This window comes from Octopus sinensis, linkage group LG4 (genome assembly GCF_006345805.1).
Source record: "Octopus sinensis linkage group LG4, ASM634580v1, whole genome shotgun sequence".
Lineage (NCBI taxonomy): Eukaryota > Metazoa > Mollusca > Cephalopoda > Octopoda > Octopodidae > Octopus > Octopus sinensis.
This window is the reverse complement of record NC_043000.1, coordinates 65,312,130-65,335,431: the sequence shown is the minus strand read 5'-3', so window position 1 is coordinate 65,335,431 and position 23,302 is coordinate 65,312,130. Positions and strand designations below refer to the sequence as shown.

At 35.4% G+C, this 23,302-nt stretch overlaps 1 protein-coding gene across 1 annotated transcript in view; it reads left to right on the top strand.

Moving 5' to 3' along the window:
* The window catches only part of LOC115210379 (gamma-tubulin complex component 2), a 76,801-nt gene that overhangs the window by 28,534 nt on the left and 24,965 nt on the right, over nucleotides 1-23,302 (top strand). The window contains exons 13-21 of the mRNA XM_029778948.2: nucleotides 2,563-2,607; nucleotides 5,769-5,861; nucleotides 7,720-7,781; nucleotides 10,593-10,635; nucleotides 13,665-13,736; nucleotides 14,369-14,418; nucleotides 17,217-17,329; nucleotides 19,316-19,466; nucleotides 21,748-21,839. Coding sequence (XP_029634808.1) covers nucleotides 2,563-2,607; nucleotides 5,769-5,861; nucleotides 7,720-7,781; nucleotides 10,593-10,635; nucleotides 13,665-13,736; nucleotides 14,369-14,418; nucleotides 17,217-17,329; nucleotides 19,316-19,466; nucleotides 21,748-21,839 — 721 coding nt within the window. The remainder of the gene's footprint in view (nucleotides 1-2,562; nucleotides 2,608-5,768; nucleotides 5,862-7,719; nucleotides 7,782-10,592; nucleotides 10,636-13,664; nucleotides 13,737-14,368; nucleotides 14,419-17,216; nucleotides 17,330-19,315; nucleotides 19,467-21,747; nucleotides 21,840-23,302) is intronic.

Genomic DNA, 23,302 nt, shown 5'->3' with positions numbered 1-23,302 from the left:
GGAGAGGGAGTGGGCGGCATGGCCATAAGGGACATGCCTGTATGTATGGATGGCCTCGATTTTACTTAGCTTAATGTGTCTTCTCAAGTACAGCAAAGCACCATAAGTCCTGGTCGCTTGTCATTTCCTCTGTGAGGCACAGTGTCTGAAGATCCTTTCTCGCCACTTTGTCCCATGTCTTCCTGGGTCTACCCTTCCTCACGTTCTCTCCACAATTAGAGAACGGCAACTATGTTTGCTTTATTGTAGCATGAATACTAGCTGCTTGTTAGACAAAGATCTCTACTCAGGCGTAGGAGTGGCTGTGTGATTAGTAGCTTGCTTACAAACCATGTGGTTCCTGGTTCAGTCCCACTGCGTGGCACCTTGGGCAAGTGTCTTCTACTATAGCCTCGGGCTGACTAAAGCCTTGTGAGTGGATCTGGTAGACAGAAACTGAAAGAAGCCCGTTCTATATATGTGTGTGTGTATATATATATATATATATATATATATATATATATATATATATGAGTACAGGACACCACAAATAAATGTAGAACACAACGAGAAACGAAAACATAAAGTCAAACAAGGAAACAGACTTTTTTTAACAATGAAAAAACAGAGTACAGGACAAACGATACAAGGAAAATTCCCCTTCATCAGCTGCCCCTGGTTCAACTCAATGCGTGTTTCGAAGGTAAGGGCAGAACACAGCCAGGCCAAAGCAGTCCTTCCTGCTAAAGTAATTAAATAAAATTCTTTTGCAGAGGGGTAAAACAAGTGACAAGAACAGGACGTAAAAGCAATACAAATGAAGAAAAAACAGTAGAAAAAACAATTCAAATAAGGAATTACAGGACAGGGAACCAACAATAAGGGCTTTTTTAGGCCTAGATGGTGGAAAAATTAGTTAGAACGCATGTGAAAAATTGGCTTGTGAAAGACAGGGAAGTCGATCTATGTTTGTTGAAGGCACGGAGCTGAAAGAAAGTTTTTAGTAGCGCTCTGGTCAAAGCCAGAGAGAGGAGGAGGAGGAGAGAGAGAGAGGGGGGGGGAAAGAAACCAAAAGGTGAAAAATAAGAAGGAGAGAGACAAGTAGAGAGGAAGACAGACAGGCAGGGAGAAAATGTCAAGTAAAGAGTAAGAGTGCGCGTCATATATATATATATGTGTGTGTGTGTGTGTTTGTGTTTGTCCCCCCAAAATCGCTTGACAACCGATGCTGGTGTGTTTACATACCTGTAACTTAGTGGTTCGGCAAAAGAGACCGATAGAATAAGTACTAGGCTTACAAAGAATAAGTCCTGGGGTTGATTTGCTCGACTAAAGGTGGTGCTCCAGCATGGCCCCAGTCAAATGACTGAAACAAGTAAAAGAGTAATGTAGCTATCCTTGCATAACTTGAACTACTGAGTCTTTTGGCCTACTAGAAATAGCAACCAAGTTTGCTTAAAATCACATCTCACTATGTTAAATGTTGGGTGGCCATACTGGAATGTATAGTCTGGGATATAGTATGCTAATATTAAGGATGAGGTGATTGCAGGTGGAAGTTATTTTATAAAGTAAAAAAAAAAGACTCCCTTTGATCATGAATGACCATGGGATTGCACCTAGAAAGTTTCCCTCCGAGACACAAACTTGGGCAAAGTTGTTTATGGAAGACCAGCAGTTGCCCATGCATACCAGCCTCCCTTCCCCATGCTACCGATGTTATCCAAGGGCAAGGCAAATGCCAATAGAGTTTGGCACCAGTGATGTTGCATCTCATTTCTACAGCTGAGTGAAGTGGAGCAATGTGAAATAAAGTGTCTTGCTCAAGAACAAACACACAGCTCTCATGATCGTGAGCTCGACACTCTAATCACTTTTATCATAGATTTATTTAATTGGTGAGTGCTTTACTAAATGTTTAAAATCATGTTCATATTTGGGTTTTAAAAGTAGGGATCTTTAATTCACTAACATAATATATATATATATATAGGCACAGGAGTGGCTGTGTGGTAAGAAGCTTGCTTCCCAACCATGTGGTCCGCGTTCAGTCCCACTGCGTGGCACCTTGGGCAAGTGTCTTCTACTATAGCCTCGGGCCGACTAAAGCCTTGTGAGTGGATTTGGTAGATGGAAACTGAAAGCAGACCGTTGTGTGTGTGTGTGTGTGTGTGTGTATATATGTGTGTATGTATGTATTTGTGTGTCTGTGTTTGTCATCCTGACATCACTTGACAACCAGTGCTGGTGTATTTACGTTCCTGAAGCTTAGCGGTTCAGCAAACTGCTAAGATAGAAAATGTACTTGACTAATAGAATAAGTACTAGGCTTAAAGAAAAGTCCTGGGGTCGATTTGTTCAACTAAAGGCTGTGCTCCAGCAAGGCCACAGTCAAAATGACTGAAATAAGTAAAAGAGTTAAAGAAGTTTGTATCATCGTTTTAAAAAATATTAACTAATACCTGGTCTTATATGTGGTTAGGTCCTGCCCATCATAATTATATATACATTTGATCTCAGTCTTCTCTAAATGATCTTCCTTCAGTGTGAAATCTTGGTGCTAATTTGTCTTCTTTATTTCAGGATTATAATATCCTTGTGGCCCAGCTGGAGCATGAAAACCGCCAGGTTTGTACATCTTCATGTTTTAGTAGTTTTCTATTTCAGAATGTTTTCAGTTAGTAAAAGTTTTTTCATTTATTTTATTTTGTTGATAAAAAGTATTTTATAAACATATACTCTGTACTCACGTGTTTAGTAACATTGTAATTAAATCAATTACTGTTTGATTGTAACTTACTTGACAATTGTTACTAGTGCTTGTTTGAAACTTACAATACATATTACTGTGATACAATATAAGCTTGTGTTTAACCATATCTAGCCCATATGTTTCATCTGTTTAATGTTAAGTGCCTAGATCTGTCATTTCACACCTACCCTACTATGTCATTCTAAAAAGAAACAATTACACCATCAAAATCGCAAAATAAGCATTGCATTTGACAGAAGAACCTGAATGTTAAAGGGTTAAAGAAGTTTGTACCATGATTTTATTAACTTAAATGTTTTTAATGTTTTTATATGGTTCAGTCACAAAGAAGGAGCAGTGTCTATAACCCATGCTGTTCTGCATTTGGTGAACCTGTTTCAGTTGATATTCAGGTGACCTTTGTTAATGTCTGCAGAAAAATCATGGACAGGGAAGAACAATTGGATATTGGGGCTTGTGAGGTGGTGGTGGCTAGGATTGAGACATAGTATAAGGATAATGAGAGAAAGAGTAGTGTATCAAGTAAGCTTGGGTGGAGTGGTATGACACTAACTGGTTCAGAGGAGCAAAGACTGTTGAGTAATGATAAAATAAAAAGACTGAGACAGCATGACTAGGCCAAAGGCTGTGGTGTATTGGTTAGTGGATTGTTGCCAATCAATTGAACTGCCCTTTGTGTGTGTGTCAGTAGCAGTGTCTCAGCTATAGAAGTCCTCCATTGTGAGTCTAATTAGGAAGTCAGTAAGTGGAGATGAGGAGGGAGAATAATTTTGGAGATGTAGTTTTTGCCATGTTAAGTAAGTGAAGTATAAAATAAGGACATAATGCTACGGTTCTGACATATTTTGAACTTATTGTCTACATATGTAGCACCACATATGTTCAGTCATTCAACTTCTTGTCTTTCAGGAGCAATGATTTCTTGTTTCTTATTTAACCCCAATGTTATGAGTAAAGATATTCCTAAAAAATGTGTTGTTGATCCTTCTGGGTAATACTTAGACCAGTTGTTCTCAATCAAGGTCCATATGGTCGGGGGGGGGGGTTCATATAAGACTTTGTTGTTAAAATTTATGTGTAATAAATTGCTTATACTTCTACAATATTTTAATTTTTTGAAAATAATTCCTAATAATATTTAAGAATAAATATACAGTAGGAATTTTTTTTTTATATACATCAAGTGACTATGGAGGTCCTTTAGAGTAAAATGGGAGTCAAAGGAGTTCATAGGCAAAACATGGTTGAGAGAGTCACTACTCCAGACTAAAGCACTTGCATTCCAACTATGACTGTTCTGTCATTTTAGTAGCATCTACAACAACATTATCCAATGTGCCCTTCCTTTTTAAAATGATATGGTGTGCCTTGACAGATTTGGATGCTGTTTCTTCAAAAGATGAGCAACTACATAGAAGCTCTTTCATTGGTTCATGGATTAACATCTGTTTCCTGTCATGCTTGTCCATAGTGACAGCTACAGTTAAATTTCCTTGACATCTAGCCAATGTCGGTCAATTGTTTTAGGTTATCTGCTTAGCTAAAATCAGAAATCAGTTACTAGTACTGACTAAAACTGTATCAAAACAGGATAATGCCACAGAATATATGTTACTGTTTCTCCTCCTATTTGCCAATGTAAGCAATCATCCTCATTATCAATTGTCAAAAATGGCAGCAGTTGTGTTAAATTGAAGCAGATTGCTGAAATAATAGGGTATAACGTGAAGGTGATAAAAAGATTCTGATTAGTTTAGGCGTATTTGTTATAGATTGATTTGTAAATTCTTGTGTCAAACATTGTGTTTCGTGTAAGATGCTTTATGATGTTTATTCCAGCATTTTAAGTTTTTTATTTGTAAGCTGATGGGTTTTACTCTGAGCACTAATTTTATTAAAGTAAATGTACTTATCATCTGGAGCCCTCAGTAAAGATCCACACAATCCCTTGAAGGGACTGTGTGGGCCAGTGGAATATCTCAAGTTGTACATGCAACTACAAAGTTAGTGTTACTCCACTGCAAAACTTTGTAAATTATTTGTTTGTAGAAGTAGCATTTTCAAGGATCGGATGGAAAATCATTATTTTGACCAATCTTAGTTCAATGATTTTTCCTAAAATGACAATTATTATGATCACAATTTACATCCTGAATGTAATTTAGCTGTAATCAGAAGTATTTTGCTTCTTTTTTTTTTTTTTGTGAAATTTGAGAACTTTGTAACTTGTGTCATTAATGTTGGTAAATAGATGTTGTTTCTGAAACATAGCAGTGTTGTAGTTGAGGCTAATAAGCTGATATCACTCAACAGAGATTCTTAGTAGAATCATCATCAGTTAGCATCCGTTTTCCATGCTGGTGTTGGTTGGATGGTTTGACAGGAACTGGCAAGCCAGAGAACTGTCCTAGACACCTGCTTTGGCATGATTTCTATGGCTGGATGCCTTTCTTAATGCCAACTACTTTACAGAGTGTTCAGGGTGCATTTTATGTGGCACCAGCATTGGGAGAGTCGCCAAGTAACTTGTAAGACAAAGACCTCTTGGCTGGGAGGGGAAGATAGCTTTGTGCCAGTTGAGCAGTTATAATAGAGAGATAGAGATAGGTGTCTTACTAGGAGAAGAGAGATAATTAGAGGGAAAGATAGACAGACAGGCAAAGTAAGAGAGAAATAGATGGTGTTGGAGATGTTTTGGGACCTGCAATGAGGGGTGAATGTAAGTGTTATAGAGGGGAATGTTTCATAAGGGTGTGAGGGGAGATGTTTAGAAATAGGGAAGGGATGACTGTAGCAAGTGATGAGATGTGAAATTGGAGTGACTGGAGGTGCTATGATAGGTATGGGAAGACATGGAGAGAGTGCATTCATAAAATAACAATGTCAGTAAAATTATGACACCCATAATATTTTTTTTTTACTGATTAAATCACTGTTTATGCTTCTTTTCTTGTGTGTGACTAATAAAATAGTTAAACTATTAAACCTTTGATATTTGATATTTGTTCTGTTGCAGGGTCGGTTAGCACTCCAGAAGTTATGGTTTTATTTACAACCAACAATAAAGACATTTGAGATTCTTGCTTCAATTTCAAACTCAATTAACAATGTAAGTTTTACTAAGCTGCATTTTTTCATTAATACTATCATTAAACATCTTGATTATTTTTATCAAGAGGTATGTAGTCCACAAATTAACTTAATGAAGAAGTACAAAATAGAACCTTGATGTGACCTGAAGAATAAAAAAATCTAAGATTCTAATTGAGTAGAGTCTTTCATCTACATCTGTATGTTTTTACTTTAATTAAGAATTAACTGCTAAGATTTAATGTAAAATGATATGAGACATCATTAAAATTAATTTAAGGCAGAAAAGAGAAATCTTACTGATTGGACTAGAGTCATGTGTTTATCATAGTATCATATTATTTTGTGAAGTTAGAATGGAGTTAAACTAAATACTGTTATTCGTGACTGCTATTTTGAGGAGATGGTATGGTTGGCACTCTAGTGTAACTGGTAATACACTCACTTTGCAAGCAATAGGTTACATTGCTTCCACTTGTTTCTCTTTTCTTTCTTGGATTAGCACTTACAATATGTTGTAGGTTTTTTTTTATTTTTAAGGTTTACTTTTTTTTCTCAGTAGATAAAGAAAATGCTGCACTTCCTGATGAAGAGTATTGGACTCTGCAAGAGTCCTGTGTTGGTGCCATGTAAAAAGCTTTCATGTAGCACTTGTGCCAGTTCCACATTAAAAGCACCCAACACACATATAAAATGGTTGTGTTAGGAAGCATTCAGCCATAGAAACCAAGCCAAATCAGGCTGGAAATTGGTGCAGCTCTCTGGCTTGCTAGCTCTGGTCAAACTGTCCAACCCATGCCAGCATGGAAAACGGACACTAAATAATAACGATGGTGAAGATGATGATGATTAACAGTTTAAAACTCTAGAAAACTTCATTGAAAACAAAATTTTTTTGTGATGTGACATAATTTTTCAATATCCAATTGGATCCACCCCTCACTCTTTTTTAATGCCTTAAGAGGATACATGAACATCACAACTTCTTGTTTCCACATGCCTATGTCTGTTAATCTGTATGAATATTATAGGGCAACAACGGCAGCAGCAGATTTAAGTGTTTCGGCCACTTGTCTATAAAGGATTACATTATAAGTAAATTTTATGGATTAGAAGTTACTTTATTGACTTCACATTTCACTATATGTTGGTAGTGTCCCCTCAAGGTGGAGTGGCTACTACAGTGAATGGCACTAGCCATTCTCCTTGCCAATGCCTTCATAGTCATTACTACGGGGCATGGTTGAGCACCCCACTTGTTCTGGGATATGTGACCCATCACTACTCCTCCTCCTCCATCTTCGGCAGCTTTGTACCCCATACTTTTTTCTTTTCCTTTCTCATCTCTCTTCTTTTCTTGTTTTTTTGTATCTGTGTGAATCTTTTCAAATGCAACACTTTGAATAAACAAACTGTTTTTCCAAAAAAAAAAAAAAAAGCCAAATTCTAATTTGCCTCAATAACTTAGTAATCATAAGAGGGCTAAAATAGATGAAGACTTGACAATCTGTGTGCTGCCACCTTATACTGAAATTTCTTCCTAGAATACAGATTTTAATATTCAACGACCCATCAAACCAAAGCTATAAAAACGCTCAGTGTGACTGGTATAGTTCACAACTGCGGACAGTGTATGCAGAATTGGTAATTGGTTCATTAGTGTGCAGTGCTGAACTCAAATCTTCCTATAGATATGAAGAATGAAATGGAAAATTTGTTCATTTTCCCTAGAAATTTTCAGATGGTTTAGTTCAGTGTTTCTCAACCATTTTTTTTTTTACTTATGGACCCCTTTGATTCCAAATCATTGGAAATACAGTATAGCTAGAAACATTTCTGTTGTATTTCTTTCATTAAAACAATGATTTTTATTGCAGGGAAAATGTATTGGAGATGCTGTGCTAACACTTCTGCATGAAATGACATCAGGTTTTGCAGGGTACGTCTATAAATTTTTACTACACTGACAAATGTTTGCAGGTCTCATCATGTTCTTTTGGTGTATTTATTAAGTTATTGTCTGTAGCAATTGGCTTTTTTAAATAAAAGTAATAGGACAACTCAGATATCAGTATTGTTATCCTATATATATATAGGTGCAGGAGTGGCTGTGTGGTAAGTAGCTTGCTTACCAACCACATGGTTCCGGGTTCAGTCCCACTGCATGGCACCTTGGGCAAGTGTCTTCTACTATAGCCTCGGGCCGACCAAAGCCTTGTGAGTGAATTTGGTAGACGGAAACTGAAAGAAGCCCGTCGTATATATGTATATATATATATGTGTGTGCATGTATGTTTGTGTGTCTGTGTTTGTCCCCCTAGCATTGCTTGACAACCGATGCTGGTGTGTTTATGTCCCCGTCACCTAGCGGTTCGGCAAAAGAGACCGATAGAATAAGTACTGGACATACAAAGAATAAGCCCCGGGGTCGATGTGCTCGACTAAAGGCGGTGCTCCAGCATGGCCGCAGTCAAATGACTGAAACAAGTAAAAGAGTATATATATATATATATACATACACACATTCAGTGGTTGGACAAAATAATGGAAACACCTAGAATCATAATTCTGAAATATCTATAAAACCATCAAAAGCTTGTTTGTTTTTATATTTTTTGATTATTATAAGTGTTGCTTAATATGTTTTGCTAAAATTGCTATTTCTTTCCAGATATCATCAGTAAAAGGTAATTAAAATTCATTCAAATGACAGATCTGTTGGACCTTCAAAGAGGTCAAATTGTTGTTGCTTGTATGGCAGGTGCTAGTGTAATGAAAGCAGCCAAAATGTTTGGAGTATCAAGAAGTACCATCTTGAAAGTAATGACAGCCTTTGAGAAAGAGGGAAAAACCTCTTCGTTAAAACAAAACTCCGGAAGAAAACCAAAACTTTCAGTTAGGGACTGTTGGACTCTTATGTGAATTGTTAGAAAGGATCACAAAAGTACAACTCCCAAAATTACTGCAGAGCTTAATAACCACCTCGAGAACCCAGTTTCCACAAAGATTGTTCGCTGGGAGTTGCACAAAGCCGAATTTCTCAGGATGGCTGCAATCAGGAAGAAAACCAAAACTTTCAGATAGGGCCTGTCGGACTCTTACATGAATTGTTAGAAAGGATCACAAAAATACAGCTCCCAAAATGACTGCAGAGCTTAATGACCACCTTGAGAACCCAGTTTCCACAAAAACTGTTCGCTGGGAGCTGCACAAAGCTGGATTTCATGGGAAGGCTGCAAACAGAAAACCACTATTTTCAAATACAAACATTGCAAAGCATTTAGATTATAGTAAACACCTACAGAATTTGTCCCTAGAGCAGTGGAAGAATGTTATTTCTTTGGATGAGTCATCTTTTACCCTGTTTCCAGTTGAGTATATGTGTACAGACACCCAAAAGAAGCATTTGACCCAGACTGCCTTCTTTTAACTGTTAAACATGGAGGAGGATCTGTGATGATCTGAGGGGGATATATCTTGGAAATCTGCCGGCCCAATGGCTTCCAATCATGGTAGAATTAATAGTCAAGACTAAGCATTTTATCTGATTAAATTCATCCTATGTTTGTGGAACTTTTTCCGAAGGGAAACGCAATTTTTCAGGATGATAATGCAGCAATTCACACAGCTAAAGTTGTTACTGAATGGCATGAGGAACATTCTAGTGAAGTTGAACATCATATCTGGCCATCAGAGTCCCCAGATCTCAATATTATTGAACATTTATGGTGCATTTTAGAAAAACTATCATCACAACAAGAACTGGAGACTGTTTTAACTGAAGAATGCACAAAAATTCCTTTGGAAACAATTCAAACTTTGTACGAGTGTTTCCATTATTTTGTCCAACCCCTGTATATATATATATATATATATATATATATGTGTTTGTGTGGAGATAAAGAGAAATTACAGGATGCTGGAAAGAGGCCAAGTTGATGTTTGCTTTGCTCAAGAGCTAAATTAGAAGGAAACATGACAAGGCAGATTGTATGATGTATGTGTCCAGAGTTGTGTATAGTATACACGGATACTGAATATGAGTGGTGTACAATGGAAAAAATGAAGTGAAAGTACTTTGATGGATATGTAATGCTTAGGGACAGCAAAATGAATGTAGAAAAACACCCAGATGTAGTAAGCAAAAGAGCTGACTGAGCTGTTATGTGGAACTTGTAGAGGATGACAGCTGGATAAAAAAGTCCCAAGTGATTTAAGTGTGTATGTGTCTATATGTGTGCGTGTGTGTGTGCATCTATATATTTGCATATATGTATGTATATATATGTATGTATCTATGTATATATATATATATATGTGTGTGTATATGTTTACGTTTATATATATATATGTGTATATATGTATGTGTGTGTATATATATACATATACATATGTATGTGGAAAAAGTCCTAGTGGTATCTTGTCATGTCTGTTTACATTCTGGTTACTTCATTTTATGCCAAGGGTGAGCTTATTTTCCTGCTTTGCAAAGTTGACAGAGTATGTACAAAACACCTGGGTTTGATATGATTGATTAAATTCCTTTTAGGTAATGCACCAACAGGAGCACAGTCTACTGCTTGAAACTAGTTATGGTACATGTAACAGGAAAGAGAGCAAGTTCCTCCTACTTGTGCATACTATTCTAAATAGTTAAAAGCTTAAATTATATATCACTAGATTGTCTTTTTAACAGATTGTTTCTTATCTTTTTAAATTAAATTTTGTTTTATTTCTGTATTTATTGTAGAGATACTAAAAGTCAAGAACTTTGCCTTTTTTTAACTCAAGCGGTAAGATTTTATTAATATTATTATTGTTTTGTTTTTAATCTGCACGTGTGATACAGTAACTTGCCGGGTCACACCCAGTGACTTTGGGTAAGTGAAGGTTAAGAGATGTCTAAATGTAATTGAAAGTTTGGGAAGAATTTATTCATACAGCATAACGCAGTACAGTATTTATGTATAACTAGCGGGACCTGTTAATATTTCACGGAATTTATGCTAAACTTATTGGGTTATTTTTGAAATCTTTATCCAGAAAACATGAAATGTGTAGACTGTGTTGTGTCTATATCAAAAGATAGTCGCTCATTTGCTACTCATTGAAAAGTGAAAAAAACTGGAATATAATGATTACTTAATGCACTTTATATATACACTTTATATACTTTATAAAGTATATATATAATCTAGAAACTTAATATACAGCACTCTCTCTCTCTTTCTCTCTCACTCTTTGCCGTACCCTCTTTTTCTCTCTCCTTTTCCTTTTACTCTTTGCCTTTCCCTTCAACTAATCACGTGAAAGCGTTGCAGACAGGCTAAGTAATGGAGGAAAAAACATAAGTTCAAAAAAAACAATTAGACATTTCACTCTCCACCACCTCTCTCTCCCTGTCCCCGCCTCCTATCTCCCCTTCTCCACTCTCCCCACCCTTCCTATCTCTCCCCATCCATCCTTCAACTAATTACATGGAAGCGTTACGGATAGGCTAAGTAACAGTGACAAGCAGAATTATAAGATTATGTATGAAAGATAAAACAAAATAAAATTTTTTTTTTAAATTAATGAAATAAAAAAAGTTTTTAAGTTATTGTTTTTGTTGAGTTGTCAGTAAAATGTTGCTTTGAGTTACTCATAAGTTTTGCTTTACTTGAACTTTGTAACAAAGATATGTTTAAAATTTTTGGTCTGTGTCTCACATAAGGTTTCAGCAATTTTGAAGAAATCCTCAGCTCCTTCGCATTTTTGTCCTTCAAGTTGGAATTTGTGAATTATTTCTGTGAAATTCTTTTGTTTCTTTAAAACATTAAAAAAAACGAAACAAAACAGAAAAAAAAACATTAAATTACATTGCAAAATGTCAGGGAAGTGAAATTACAGACTTGAATAGCTGTTTTAACTCTGCCTTCTCTATGTTAGAACAAAGCATCCCTAGTGCTGACCAAAACCTTCCTCATACAAATCTATTGTACTTAGGCCAAAAGGTTTTAAGGATGAAGTCAATAGATGTGCCCCCAATAGTAAACATCTGCTTGTTAGCAGCTGCCCTTTATGACATATTATGTAGGTCCAAAGGACGCATAGAAAGAATAATAGACACAGGCACAATTGTGTTAGTAAAAGATTATGTTTGGAGGTCAGTCAAATTTATGGATTTGAAGTGACAGAATAGTGGTATAAGTATGAACCAGAGACTTGTGTTGAATGCTAGTTCCAGGATATAAGGGGATTTCTTCATAGAGACTGATCACATTACTGAAGTAAGGAGACTAGATATGATTGTGGATGAAAGAAGGAACAAACAGTGTAAAATCATTGACTTTGCAATCCCATTTGATAGTAGAATGAATACTAAGGAAACTGAGAAAATTGAGAAATCGGGAGTGATCCAGAGAGATAAAGAGATTGTAGAACACAAAAAAGAAAATCGTTCCTGTGGTGATTGGGAGACTTGGCACTATGCCAAAATTATTACTTTAGTGGCTGAAGGATAAAGGAATTGAAATGTTTTGTTGACCTGCAGATAAGTGCCATCCTGTATTCTGCAACAATCCTAAAAAAGACTCTTGAAATTTAGGGAGACTTGTCATCCAAACTCAGGATAATAATTCTGTGAGCTAAATTAGCATGTAATAGCTTACATAGTATAATAATGTTAACAGTAATAGTTTATATATCAACTACTAAGTGTTCAGTGAAACTGTGGGTGGACAAGGTGGCATTGTTGCATGAAAGAGCATGTAAAAAGAAGAGTAACATTAACAAAGAAACAAATTTCAAAAGGAGAATGCAAGAAGGTGTTAATTGAAGGGTAAAGTTACTTTCTCGAGTCATACTGACTCATAAGGGCCAGTTTCATGGCATATATATTCCCCACCTGGACAGAATGCTGGTCTGTCACAGGATTACTCATTTTTACCAGCTGAGTGGACTGGGGCCATGTGAAATGAGGTGTTTTTCTCAAGAACACAACGCATTGTCCAGGAATTGAAACCACAACCACATGATCATTAGTCCAATACCCTAACCACAAAGCCATGTGTCTCTACAAGTGAAAGGTTAGTGGCCAGAAAGAAGTATGGAAAAAAGATAGATACAAGATGTGATTATGTTCTTACCAACATACACAAGTAGGAAGGAGAAATGTTTTTTGTATTTGTTTTGGTAGGGAAGGAAGAGCAAAGTAGAAGAGGAAAACTGGGAAGAATGGTGTTTGGTAATAGAAGGAAATAGCATAAACAACAAAAGCAAAATAGTATTATGAAATTGTTTAAGCTGGTGCCAAGCATGATGATAAGTTATTTCTTATATTGGTTTTGTTGTTCAGAAATTCTGGACACTGCAAGATGGTCAATGAAATGGCCAGATGAATTGGAATGGTGGAGCATGAATTTACTGTAAGTGCAGTATTTATGTTCTCTTTCATCAATGCAAAGTCTGCTTTGCATCGATGTAGAAAATGGGGTTTGCAGAATTGTAGCTAAAATTTGGAATCACTTGGTCCAGGGATTTCATTTGTAATAGCTGTGAGAATTTGAATGAAGAGACAGATGAGGTACCTGCAATGATAGCATTTAATTGAAATGTCTATTTACTTGACACCCCACAGCAGACATACAAACTGATCTAAATTTCGCTCTATCATTTTCACCAATGCAAATTATGACCAGTAATTATTATTTTATATTTTTGTTACTTGATTATTATATTTGTTTAATATTTTGTGCTTGCAACTTATCAACAACTGAATTAAAAAATTAAAAGATATATGTTCTCTTCCAGTTTTAATTATGTTTGTGTCTCTTTTCATCAGGCGTGTGCTCCATACTTTGAAATTTTGGAGATGTGGATCTACAAGGGGATTATTAACGATCCATATGAAGAGGTATGTTGCTTCAGTGATATAAATGTCTCTTTCTATTTCATAACTATTTAAAATATGACTATCCAAAAAAGGTCATTTGAAAGCATATCCCTACCAATATAAAAATGTGCAGGAGAAAAGGTACAGAATACCTCCAGCAAGAGCAGGGTGATCACAGTATGAATGTCTCAAACCCATTAGCATTTGAATCAACCATATTTGGCTCAAGTATTCTAATTGTTTCAAACTGGCCAGATCTCTCCTTTCACACTTACTTTACAAAGTCATTTAAAAAAAAAAAAAAACAGTCACATCATCGAAATCTCAAAGCTATGAGACATTTCATGATTAATTCAAAACAATGTGAATAAACAAGCATTATATATAACATAGTGATTTGAATGCTAAAGGGTTATTCATATGTCTACTCAATCAGGACTGATTTAAGACTAAGCAACAACTACATGAATTTTATCTTTTTTTAAATTTTAATTACTATGACTTATGGCCAACATTGTGACCAACAGATAATTTTGAATTATTAATGTAACTAGGAAAATACTCCATTTCTGCTTGAGAATCTTTCAGTTATCAATCATTAATTATTATTAATCATTCCTTATTGTTTATCATTGTTTAATTTTTCTTTCTAGTTTTTTGTTGTTGAGAATGAAGAGGTCAACAAGGAGAAATCATACAATGAATATCCTTTTACTTAATACAGTTTTGTATTCTAACAGTGATTTTCACTTTAGAATTAGCTTAAATACATGAGGTTACTAATCTCAAATGCAACATTTTATCTATCTATTGTTAGTCAAATATATGTGAAATTTTCCTGTACTTATTATCAGTATTTTAATTCTAATCTGTAGTTTTGTAATATTTATTATTTTAATTGAAAATTTTTTGCCAAAATGTGATCGCGTGTGTACCGTTGGCGATTTTTTTCCTCCATTTTCCCTTCCTTGGATCTTTCCTTTTCCTATGTTTCTGACGAAGAGCTCTGCTTGAAATGTTAAATCCCACTTCTTTCTTTCCTTTCCTGAGCGTCCAATAACATTATACTTGTTCCACGTCCTCGCATTGTGTTCTGTCTTTGTGTTTTCATGTTTAGATTAACTATATATATATCACTTGGATAGGCCAGGCTGTTTGGTGAAACTGATTTCTGATGGCTGAACAGGAATAAAAAGATGACAATGAACTGCAGCAAAAGTATGATGAAAATGCATCAAACCCAGATGAAAAAAAATTATAATGGAGAACAATTAGTGCATCAAACAAAAATAACTTGTAGTATTTAATTCTGTTAATTATCTCCCTTCATGCCAAAGTAAAACTCGGCACTTTAACATGGATGATAAAATTAGTACTAACATACTGGAGCCGTTGCAATTGATTTCTGAAAAATATAACCTTCACCTTCAGGGTACAGTAAATTTTTGAGACATGTTTTATGGGAAAAAATAAGTAAATAAATTAAATAGCATCCTTAATGCCAGGTAGTTTGATAATTAAGTTGCTGAAAGTGGCAGAGATAGTGAAATGTTAAATTGAATGGTTCATGATATTATTTGACTTTAGTAGTTTTAGTCATTGAGCCACATGGTTGAGAATTGAACTTCTTTATCATATAACTGTATATGTCTCACTAGATTCTGTTATTCTTTTTCATGTTTCAATTATTGAACTATGACTACGCAACTGTAAAAGCAATGCCCAAGCAAGGATGTAGTTCAATGATTAAGAAGTTTGTTTCTTAACTTTTTGATTTAATAATTGAAACTAGTAAAAGTCAAATAATACTATATGTGCAGACACGGCTGTTTGGTAGAAGCTTGCTTCTCAGCTACATGGTTCCGGGTTCAGTCTCACTGTGTGGTATCTTCGGCAAGTGTCTCCTACTAAAGCCTTGAGCTAACCAAAACCTTGTGAGTGGATTTTGTAAATGGAAACTGAAAGAATCCCATTGTGTGTGTGTTTATGTATGTATGTGTGTATATATATCTGTCTGTGTCTGTCCCTCACTACCATGTGACAAGCAGTGGTTTGTTTATGTTCCCCGTAACTTAGTGGTTTGACAAAAAGAGAAGGATAAGTACCAGGCTTTAAAAGAAAAAGAAAATCACTAGGGTTGATCGCTCGACACAAAGTTCTTCAAAGCTATTTTCCAGCATGGCTGCAATCTAATGACTGAAACAGACAAATGTAAAAAAATAATAATGTGAACTATTTAATCTGGTGTATACTATCTTTGCCATTTCTACCAGATTACCTGGTGTTGATGATGCGGTTTTTATACATTTTTTTTTACCTGAAATAAGTCTGGAAAATTTACTGTGTGTGCAAGAGAATGAATGTTACATTTTTCACAAGTCAATTTAACCTTAGTTGTGGGTTATCTATATTAAAATTACTGGCTCCATACTCATCATCATCATTTAGCATCTGTTTTCCATGCTAGCAGTGGTAAGACAGTTTGATTGGAACTGATAAGCTGGAGAGCTGCACCAGGGTCCTGTCTGTTTTTGCTTGGCTTCTATGGCTGGATGCCCTTCCTAATGCCAACCACTCCACAAAGTGTACTGAGTGCCTGTCACACTGGCCATGACTATGATTTCATTTAGCTTGAAGTGTATTCTCAAGCACAAGGCAAAAATGCAGGCTGAATTGTCAACAGAACCTATATGTCACTAAACTACTAACAAAATACTTGGTGGCTGTGTGGTAAGTAGCTTGCTTACGAACCACATAGTTCCGGGTTCAGTCCCACTGTGTGACACTGTGGGCAAGTGTCTTCTGCTATAGCCTTGGGTCGACCAAAGCCTTGTTAGTGGATTTGGTAGACAGAAACTGAAGGAAGCCCGTCGTATATATATATATATATATATATATATATATTTATTATATAGAAGGAGCTTCTACAGGACTAGAACTGTTTCATTCAAGAGAAATCATCAGGAAGCAGTTCTAGTCCTGTAGAAGCTCCTTCTATATAATAAATTAATTTTACTCTGCTATGTATTGAGTACCTTATTTACTGTGGTTAACCCCGAATCAACCCGGGACCTACATATATATATATATATATATATATATATATAATATATATATATATAAATATGTGTGTATGTGTTTGTCCCCCCAACATTGCTTGATAACCGATGGTGGTGTATTTACGTCGCCGTAACTTAACAGTTCGGCAAAAGAGACTGATAGAATAAGTACTAGGCTTACAAAGAATAAGTCCTAGGGTCAATTTGTTCGACTAAAGGCAGTGCTCCAGCATGGCCACAGTCAAATGACTGAAACAAGTAAAAGAGCAGAGACTATGTTTTTATGTTTATCTTTATTTCAAAATCTTCAAGCTAAAATTGGAGAGAGAAATATTGTAAAGTTTTTATTCTCTCTGTCAGCCTAACTTTCTGTGGATCATCATCCACTTTTTTCTAAGTGGAATTACTACCTCTGTGATATTATTTCTTTGACTCCATCTATGTATTGGGAACAGAATTACGTTGTGAGAAAAGACAGAACTCCAATCTTTTTGGCACTTGTTGTCCAAGAAGTATTAAAAACTGGGAAATATCTAAATGTTGTACGACAATGTGGTAAGTGATCTTTTTATATTGTGATTTCTGTTATTCTATAAATATTCTGGCACTAATACTCATTCCTTAATAGAATAAATATTCCTGAACATTAATTTTAAATAATCATGATCAAAGTAGGACCGGTTCAATATTCTTTAAGGTTGTTCTGTAGAAGTTCCTGGCCTCATTCTAGGTCAGAAAACTCATCTCTGCTGTTCTGTATTTGTTAACACCCTCCGTTGAGGGCATTTGCCTATGTAGGAGCCTCTATACCAGTAGTTCTCAACCAGGGTCCATGTAAGATTTTGTTGTTAAAATTTAGGTGCAATAAATTGGTTATATTTCTACAATTCACAAAATATTTTAAAAACTTTTTTTTACAATTTCTAATAATATCTAATTATAGAAATATAATAGGATTTTTTTTAAAGATTGCTGTGAGGGTCCAGTAGAGTAAAATACGAATCAAAAGGGGTCCACAATTAAAAAATGGTTGAGAACCACTGGGCTCTACAGTCACTTAGCCTGCCAGAAATAGAAGATAGTTACTCCTAAGTCATACCCAACCTGCTTGAAAAGAAAACATATTGGGCACTAAGGCCCTAGATATACAAAAATATAGCTACCTTGAAAGATTGTCTTAAACTGTAAAACCCAACATTTATAGTAAGAGGAATTTAGCTGTGTGTTGTTCATGAGTAGAGTGTAATGTTGAAACTGCATTTCCTTCATGTGCATGTGCACACACACATAATTAGCTGTGTTTTAGTTCCGTTGAAGAAGACTAGGTTACCATGTCACCACTAGAGAACTTTTCATAATCTTTGGTCTCAGCTGTTTAAGCAGTGTGTGGTTGGTGACAGCTGATATGATTGAAAAACTGAGGAGGCTTGAAGTGTCTTTTATATAGAAGTGTGGGATCTATTTGGTTTAGTTGCCAACATTTCAAAAATTAAAGTTTATCGAAATTTTTTCAATTTGACACTTTAATACACTTTTCCAAACTGAATTCCTGGAGTTATTTCACTATTTCTGGAAAAATGTTTTTGAAAAGTTATAGAGGTTTAAAGTTAGACAACAGGATTTGGAAGCTGTCATTTTGTGCGTGACTGCACATTTTGTCAACATCCTGAAAATAGCACGTGTTGTCAAGAAAGAATAAACAACATACATTTTGTAGTTTTAAGCATTGTGATAGCACAAACTTAAAAGATTTATCCAAAAACGTTATTTAGCTGTTATTTTTAGCACACCTCATAATCATCTCAATGGCAAAAGGAAAATGCGTATTTTGTAGTTATAAGCATTCAGTATGCATTTAATGCAATAGCATGAAGTTAAAAGATTTTTCTACAAACAAAATAACACATTACAAATTAAATATTTTTAAAAAAACAAAGATTCTGTTGACCAGTTCATAAATTCACCTACTCAGTTGTCAACAGATAGGTAAAACAAGTGGTTTCAATTTATTTGTCAACATGTGCTTTCTCACAGACAAAAGAGTTCTTATTTTCCACTTGTTACTATGGAAACTGGCATGAATGAATCTGTGGCTTATGATTGGCTAGAATTACCTCAAATTTTCAAACTTTAATTACTAATAACTCTTTATTTGTTGATTTATAGCAAAAATGATTTTCATGGTCTTCATTATCTATAAAAGTGTATCATTACACTGAGTATAAAATCAATTCGAACAGAATGGATACTGGCAGCCAAACTGAATAAATCCAAAGTGTGTTGTTAGAAATAGTAACAGAGTTAAAGTTACTAATGTATAAAATAAAACGGAGTAGACAATTGAATCCTGTGGACTACAGAGTTGTTAGAATATTGATGAGAGAGAACTTCATTGATGTATATCATAATGAAGCTATCTGATGGGAAATTTCTGATCTCAGAAATGTGTGGATGGAAAAGGAAAGTAAACTCAAGAATATGAAACCAATTGTTGGTTATTATGAAAATCTTTCTATCTGAACTGAAATCCTTGTATTTCAGGTAGAGATGTAAAATGTCCTTATGCTGAAGAAATGATTTATACATTGAATGAAAAAGGATACTTTGATCAAATTGAAAAAGCGTATAATTATGCTTCAAAAGTTTTACTAAACTTATTGATGGAAGAGCAAGAACTGATGGCTCGACTAAGGTGTGTAATTTGTAATTTCTATGTTTATTACTGGATTTTTAATATTGATAAAAAATAGATTATTTGTTTCTATGTTATAGTCATGTTTTTCTCCCATATTTTCTAAATGTCTTTCTGTACTTTGTGGCCTATTTAAATGTGCAAGCTTCTCAGCTTAGTTTTGGGTTTAATTCCATTGCTCTTTGATCAAGTGACTTCTACAACTTTGGATTGACTAATACCTTGTGATTGCAGTTTGATAGCTGGGAACTATACAGCATATATAACTATCTATATTTATAATTGATGACAGCTATAAGCTTCACATTTTATAATATTTATGTGTGTGTGTAGTTGACAGCTATAAACTTCACATTTCATGTTTGTATGTATGTATGTATGGATGGATGTGCACACATTCCCCACAAACACATTTGCTCCTTCTATTCACTTTCAGAATTCCTAAAGCCACCAGCAACTCTTTGCATTAAAAATATCTACCTCACCACTCCACTCCACTCCACTCTCTAAAGTCATTGTTTTCAGTCACTTCAACTCTTACAACTCTCAATATTTATTCCAAACCTTTCCAGACTGATGCAAAAACTCTCCACTATGCAAACACTTTCAATCTCTTTCTCACCTTAAAACCTCACCTCTACCAAACTATATCCATTTCTGCATCCACTGGGTCATCCAGCCTCTGCCTTATTGCAACTATCCAAATACACCAATGCATACTACAGAACACCTCTGTCTCTATCATACTTCAAGTCAACCAACTGGCTGGAGCTCCACCAGTTTTATTTCACTTGTCCCTGACAGCATACCTGCTTCATTTATGACATTTAGAAACAGCTGGGTGATTGATTGAACTTGCCCCTTTAGCTATGTCCCTTCATATTCCACACAGCAAAATTTCAATGTCCAAAGTCTCTCAAGTAGTTTACTCAACGCTATGCTGCAGCTGTTCAGACATAAATCAAGGCCTACAATTTTGGAGCATCTCACCCACTCTCCAAGACTGGGTGGTATTCACCCAGCAATGCAATTCACTATTTGTGATATAAAGTTTACCTTTATATCATGAGATTTTTCCACCCGATAAGCTGCTGCCTATCCTTTTGGTCCTTTGCTAAAAGAATCTCCCAATTTATGAAGTCCTCTTCCCCAACCTTGACCACATCTAAATAAGCAGTACATCCCTTGGAGAAAGTCTCACAACTACACATTACATACCTTTTGTCAATCTCCTCCAAATATACTCATTTCAAACTGTCAGGCTTCTCCATCCCACATATACAATTTCATCTTTGTTTGTGAGAAGTTGTCTACTGAAAAAGTTTTTACATCGCTCGACAGAAGCCATACTGATGTCTGAGCTTTATTTTAAACATGACATTGTACAAAGTTAATAGTGTCTTTTACATCCAAGCACATCACTTTAACTTCATTTTGTGCTACAACAATTTCTAAGTGTAATAACTTATTTATTAATGGTTTTAAATTTTGGCATAAGGCTAACAGTTTCAGGGAAGGGGCTAAGTTGGTTACATCAACCCCAGTGCTCAACTGGACTTCTTTTATTGACCCTGAAAAGATGAAAAGCAAATTGACCTTAATAGAATTTCAACTCAGAATATAAAGACAGGCAAAATGCTGCTAAACATTTTGACTGGCATGCTAACAATTCTGCCAGTTCGCCATCTTAATAACTTATTTAATAATGTACCTCTGTACAATCCACACGGCTGGCAAAAATAAATTGTACTTGTAGTTCAATGGACCAAGCCATGTCACATTCAGTGTGTCGCACTGAATCTCCCTGAGAACTACATTCAGGGTATGCATGTCTGTGGAGTGCTCAGCCACTTGCACATCAGTTTCACAAGCAGGCTGATCTGTTAATAGAATCAACTGGAATGCTCATCTTCATAACGGATGGAGAGCCAGGCTATACAACTATTGCATGAAACCTTTGAACAGGCAAAGTACATCATTTGATAATGTTTTACACTATTTTACCTATAATAGGAATATTTTACACTATTGTTGTTTCTTTTATAGAACAGTTACTGTAGTGGAGCCTACAAATAAGCATTGGATAGCATAGTCATAGCTTTACAGTGTCTGAGAGAAAATCAGTAGCTGTTAGAGGAAGGTTTTCCTGTGCTGAAGCCAAACATCAACAAAGAGAATTGTAGTTTATCTTCTGATGGAAATATTTATCTTATTCCATTGTAATGAGTTAATTTCAGTTGCATCTTAAATTGTTATATGATATAATTTACGTTTGTTTTAGGTCTATGAAACATTATTTCCTGTTGGACAAAGGAGATTTTATTGTTCAGTTTATGGATATGACAGAAGAAGAAATGAAACAGCCATATAAGAGTATCCTACAGCAGAATCAAACATTTTGTATAGTAATTCTGTAGAACTGTGTTTGTAGTATGTTTTGTGAGCTCTGAAACAATCATGGGAGTTTTTTTTTTTAATATTATTAGCATCTGCTCAATTCAGTTTTACAATCTTTTTTAACATTAACTATTTTGTAATTGAGTTGGGTTATTTGTCTTAATTTGTGGTGCTTGCAACCTATACTCTGAAAATGGTATGGAAGAAAATTTCATTATTGAATAAGCACTCTAAGATCCCTAATTGAATTTCTCTTGAGAATGCTATTATTGAGATTATTATAGTTTCAACTGTATGGTTTGTTTGTTTTAAGTAAACTTGTATGTTTGCTATGTTGTTGTATGGTACTACTGGTGGTGTAATCTTCATCAGATGTATTTGTTATTTTGTCAATATTCAACATAGTTTCCTGCCATTGTTGGAATTGTTCCTCCTGCTATTGCTGCTATTAAAGATATTGGAAAGGGACAAATATGCCTGTATGTTTCGGGAATAATTTGACCAGTGCTAGTTGAGTAACATGAGTGAAGAAAAGGCTAAGAGATGGAGCAAGAAACTAAATATCTGAAGGGGATACATCAGTTGTCATATTTAAGTAGTGGTTATAGTATGAAGAATTTTAGATTGTTAATGCTGCTTTAATCATAGTAGAAAATTAGTAGTTTATTTGTGAGAGATGCATCTCTTAAGCCCCAGTTATCATCATCATCATTGTTTAATGTCTGTTTTCTATGCTAGCATATATATATATATATATATATATATGCAGTTTGACCAGGGTCTGGGAAGCCAGGAGACTGCACCAGGTTTCAGTCTGATCTGGTAGTGTTTCTACAGCTAGATGCCCTTCCTAACGCCAACCACTCCGTGTGTGTAGTGGGTGCTTTTTATGTACCATGATCAGTTGGTGCTTTTTACGTGCCACTAGCACACTTTCCATCTTAGCATGGGTTGCATAGACCATGATCTAAATTATTTCCTGTTGTGAGTTACTGCTCCCAAAGGCAAGTGTTCAAAGGTGTGATTTGGCTTGGTTTCTGTGGCTGGATGCCCTTCTTATTGCCAATAACTCTACAGAGTGTATTGGGTGCATTTTCTCATGGCATCAAAACTAGAGTGGTTGAACAGTCCTTGATGAAACAAAACTAGTGAGACCTAATATAATTATACACTTGTTTTGCTTATTTAGCCATCCACTTTTCAGTGTGAACCATTGGGGAGCCGTAAATGTAAATTTGGAGAAAGAACAATACTGACTGAAAATCCAGAAACAGGTATTTGAGAGTGGGGATGGTGTTGAGAGTACTCTATAAACTAGGGCATGTAACTTGACTCAGGTGACAGAGGAGGGGAATTGGAGAGGGATGAATGACTGCCAACAGAATGTGACAGTCCTATAAAGGACAATGTTACTATTGTTTTAGCTCCTGGAAAACATA